Below are 4,891 nucleotides of genomic sequence, written 5' to 3'. Positions count from 1 at the left end.
TCAGTCAAGCCCAAATGCTATGTGTTTATTGAGGACTTCTAATACCGTGATACCTTGGTTCAGTAATTTGTGAAATATCTAAATATCGTTAAATATATTTTTAAAAAATCCTAACCAGACTCTGGACTAAACAAGATGAACGTTAAACTAAAAAGTTAGAAGGGACGCTGTTTACATTAACACTTTCTTTAAAAAATATAATTGCTTTTTTTTTTTTTTTTTTTTTTTTTTTTTTTTTTTTAAGTCAATTAACCACAGTGGTGAGACGTGCTCTCTTTTTCAGCTGTTACAGTGCAGCGTGCAGAGTTTCACTTCCCAGATCACACCAGCCCCGCTGTAACCGAACTGAAAGGGACAACTTGCACCCGCGTGCAGAACGGTGCCGTCTCCCCGTCACGTGGAAAAGAGTTGTGTCACCACTGTGCGATAGGGCAGCCGAAAACCAGGAGTCTCTTGGTCAATGCCAATATGCGGTTGGAAAACCTTCCGTGTCCTAATAGAAAAGTCCGTAGGAAGCTGCGAAGAGGATCAGTCCAGAGGAGTAAAACTCTCGTGTCCGTCCAAGCATCAGTCAATGTACTGTGATAGCCAACGGAAGCCTTCGCCGTAGCCTTGCCTCTTCAGCACGCTGCACATGAACACCTCCATGGGGCGGGCGTTCAGGTCTTTCAGTGGCACGTTTCCCTAGGGAAATCCAAAGAGAAGTCAGGATCGCACCCCTGCTGCCCTCAGGGAAGCGGCCACCTGGTCGCCACCGTCTAAGGAAACCCCTCTCTGCCCAGGGAATTTCCCCTCTCGGCTGCACGCCGGCCCCTTCCTTTGTGAGAGGGACCTGCCCACGGGACTTTTGGAGCCGGCAGTCTGGGAGAACGGGTGTGAGAAACACCGGAGCAAACCGTTTTTGAGGCACGGTCTGAGGTACCTGCGATACCCGGCAGCGCGATGCAAGAAGCGATCGCCACCGCCTGGATAAGCTAGCCCCCAGAGTAGCCTTGCGGTGTTTTACTGCCGTCACCCAGCAGTTCTGATCAATTCTCTCTAACCGTACTGGTTTTAAACGCTGACAAAATGACTAGATGGGTAACCGGATGGCAACATGGAGTAACGAAACCAGAAGAGCCAGACAACGTGTTAAAATACCAGCTCGACACCTAATTCCCCAACTGTTTTGCACAATTCTGGCAGTTTCAAAACATGCCTGAGGGCAGCGGCGTTATTAAAGATTCCGCTTGGTCAATATTGTGGACAAATGCACAGCAACACCTCAGCTGGTTTCTGGTCGGAGCCTCATTCTGCAATGAAACACACAAGCCCTCCCTTGCTGGCGGACGATCTGGGACGCGGATGGCTCCCTACCTTTCCCGTGGTCTGTCCGTAGAGCCCAAAGATCTCCCGCAGTTTCTCCTCGCTGATGGCCTCCGGTCTGTCGATTTTGTTCCCCAAGATAAGGATTGGCACGTTGGATATTGTTTCATCTGTCATTAGCGCCTGGCGTGCAAGATGGAAGAAGAGTTAAGCAGAGGCAGAAAAAACTACCCCCGTTTGAAGAAAATATTTTTGTTGAAGCTCTGGTGAGCAACAGGGGCTATTTTTTGGTGCTCTACAGTCCTCCTGCAGAAGAGGATCCTCTCTGGAAAGGTTTCTCAGAAGCGGGTCCTGTCTGAACCCATGGGCCCTTTCAAAATTTCTTCAAAGGCTGCTCAAGAGCCCACGGTCGACCCACAGTAAGAGCACCCAGGCTCCTCCAGCTCTGAGAGGGTTTACTTATATATCCCTACTGATCCTGTCCCTGCATAAAGTGACGTGGAAATTCCTGTAAGCACAGGCTTTGGACACCGCACCGCTGGCGTTAAAAGGTGCACTGGAAGTGCAAATCCAAAGCACAAGACTCTCAAAATGAGCTGTGCGCAAGTTCCAGCCCAAGAAAGAAGCCTATTATAAATAATTTAGCCACTCAGAGGTCTTGGGGAAGCGGGGGGAAAAAAACAAGTATATTTACATTAAGCTCAACTTTGGATTCCATAAGACGCGAGTGATCTGCGCAGTCCACCAGGAAGACGATCCCATTGATGGCCGGCAGGTAATTCTTCCAGACCCGGCGAGCTGCAACACAGAAGCGACAAAGACCGCCCCATGAAAACGCTACCTGAAGCAACGGGAAAACTACGGCCGAAAGCCGAAGCCACCCCTTTTGTTATGATTTCCTCAAGGCAACAGAAGATCTCCTGGTGAAGGGACTGGACTGGCTGAGGCCGCACACCCGGCAAGTTGGGAGAGCCACTTACGCGCTCTCTGCTTTCGTTAAGTAAGCCTCGACAACCACGGCTGCCTTTTTAGCCAGGGTGTCTTTCCTCCAATATTTCTGTGTATAAAGGGGAAAAAAAAAAAAAAGGCAGAAAAAATTTGCTTAGAACTTCCCAGAAAGTCTAAAAATAAAAATTCAGCAATTATTCAAAAGAATAAGCCTATGATATTCAAGTCTCCCATGGCTAAAAATATTTCAGGCAGCAGAGCACAAACCGGCAGCGGATTTTTTTCCAAACTGCCAGAACTAAGCAGAAGTATCGAACCACTGAAACAACCGGTATCCTAGAGCCAGGAGCTTATTTCCACATATTGCTCCATAAATAATTTCAGGCAACAAGTAATTAAGTGCTGCTAATTGCTATCGCTTTTCAGTAGATTTTTCTTAAGGTGGCTGGAGAACATGTAGGAAATCAGAAGGCCGACCTCATTCGGTGTCTCCCACTCAGCAACTTCACTTTTACCTTGTTCGTGTCCACCCAGATCAAAAGTCGTAAAGGTCATTCCAGCAATCGTCAGCTCCTCTGATGCTGAGGGAAAGGAAAAATACAGGCTGTGTTTCAGGAAAATAAAGAAGCTGTCACGGCCAGAATTTCTTGGGGACTCATGTTAGCATCACACGCATATCCTGTAGAATGTGGGAATTCCCTGAATTTCCTGTAGAGTTCAGTCACTGAAATGGACTCGTTTCACATAATCCCGAGCAGGAGAAAATAATTTCACCTACCTCCCCACTTAAGCGCATGCTTATTAATCTGCAATTATTATACTTTATTATACCTTTCATTAGAAACCCACTCCCTCCCCAAGAGAGGCACGTCATTATTAATTGAACGACGCCAGTTCTCGGGCTCTCCATTTCATACTTGAGGGGAAAACACAAATCCACTTCAGTTTGGGCAACCGACGTGCAACTGCGACCTCAGATGAGGTTTTAAGACTCTTAAAGTCTGTGGCTCCAATGCAGAGCTCTCACCGAGGCATCTTTCAACACCGTGTCCCCAAAATTAAAGAGGAAAAACCACACCGGGAGGCAGGCGGGGCTCAGTCGCTGGCAGACTTACTGGGATGTAGCGTCGGGACGTGCTGACCCAGTCTGTCATCTTTGAGCATGTGCAGCAGAGTGGTTTTGCCTGCGTTATCCAAGCCCAGGAACACTAGTTTTCCAGACTTCTTGTACAAACCTGGAAGGAAGGCACACAAGCAAGAAAAACTCCAGCAGGTTTATCCCGGCACGCGAGCAGAAACGCTGCGACGCTGGCTGCCGTTTACAAGGGAATCCCTCTCCCAGAGCTATACTGCCACCTGTGCGTTTCCAGCACTTCCAGCGCGACACAGAACAGCCAGGGAAAAAACATGTACAGCTTGACCTGGCTTTTACCAAGGCAATGCAAGGTAACATCTACGACAAGGGACCTTTTCTAAGCTCGTATTTCTGTGAGTAACGTATTCTTTTCTCAGATGCGTCCTAGCAGAAGAGCGCGCAACAAAGTATGACTTATGTGCAACGGGTTACGGATCAATCTGTTGCCCCAAAGGGGTATTTAAATACAAAAATTGAATAAACTCATAAAAGATAGCAGCAAGCTCTTGAAAAAGTGCAAAGCATGAAACAACGCATCATCTTCTTTAGATGAACTGATTTTTTTCCACTTCCAGGTATTTACCTGCCACAGGAAAGTTCCCTTTGGTTTCCAACAGGACTTTTTCTCATCCCTCCCTACTCCTGCGAGGCGTTGCGGAGACAGGGCATCCCGGACAGAGGGCACCCCGTCCTCCAGCAAGGACCTTCGCTCAAATTCACGACCCTGGCAGGAGGAGCTTCGCTACTGCTCACACCTCAGGAAAGGGCTGCTCATGCCACGGCGAAGCGGCCAGCCCAGCTCTGCGGGTCACCCTAGATTGGGCAATACTTGGCCAACACCTCCGCAGAGAGTCTTCAACCCGGATCACGCTGGGGGTGTCAGTCAGCGGCCCAGGCACACCACGGTGGGTGGCTTGGGGTAGGAAGCGATAATTTGAGAAGCAAGCGAGCTAGCTGCAGCAGTGAGAAATAAGGGCAAGCGCTGGTGGAGCTGGTGAGCTCAGATTCCAGGAGGAGGAGGAGGAGGAGAACGGGGTTCCCTCCCTGGCTCGGCAGCACATCTGCCTGGGGCAGGGCGCTGGGCTAGACAGGCCCTTGGCATCAGCCCAGCTGCTCTTGCGCTTCTAAACAGCAAGAGAAAGGCTGAGTGGGAGCCAAACACCTCCAAATATTATGAAAGTTTCTCCCCCTAGTGTAAAAAAACCCAAACCTTTATTGATTTACAGCTTTCTCGACAGACTTTATACTAGCCAGAGTTACCGCACACTCTGAAAGAGACGCGCTTTAATGGCTAACTTTTAAGTGATACTGGCCGCTGGCACAACCAAACGGACCTAAGCGCAGCTGCCACGGCCCGAGCTGAGCTGTTTGAGAGCTAACGTAACGTGGCATTACCTAGAAACTGCAGCACGCTGCTGAAGCCGTTGTAGATCCATTCGAAAATGAAAGACATCGCTGAAGATTAATTGCCTGCGGGGACAAAACCAAAACCGGAGTCAAAGG

General features: G+C 48.9%; 1 protein-coding gene across 1 annotated transcript; it reads right to left on the bottom strand.

The window, feature by feature from the left end:
* Positions 1 to 3: 3 nt before the first annotated feature.
* On the bottom strand, positions 4 to 4,864 carry SAR1A (secretion associated, Ras related GTPase 1A). The gene is made up of 6 exons (XM_009703830.1): positions 4,784 to 4,864; positions 3,369 to 3,488; positions 2,769 to 2,834; positions 2,000 to 2,103; positions 1,357 to 1,488; positions 4 to 684 (listed from the first exon to the last, which is right to left on the bottom strand). The coding sequence occupies exons 1-6, from the start codon at positions 4,839 to 4,841 to the stop codon at positions 568 to 570; spliced, it is 597 nt and encodes a 198-aa protein (XP_009702132.1). The 5' UTR covers positions 4,842 to 4,864; the 3' UTR covers positions 4 to 567.
* Between the last annotated feature and the right edge of the window lie 27 nt (positions 4,865 to 4,891).

Source organism: Cariama cristata, unplaced genomic scaffold, assembly GCF_000690535.1.
Source record: "Cariama cristata isolate BGI_N322 unplaced genomic scaffold, ASM69053v1 scaffold38630, whole genome shotgun sequence".
Lineage (NCBI taxonomy): Eukaryota > Metazoa > Chordata > Aves > Cariamiformes > Cariamidae > Cariama > Cariama cristata.
The sequence above is the reverse complement of the archived record's forward strand: the minus strand, read 5'-3'. Positions and strand labels throughout refer to the sequence as shown.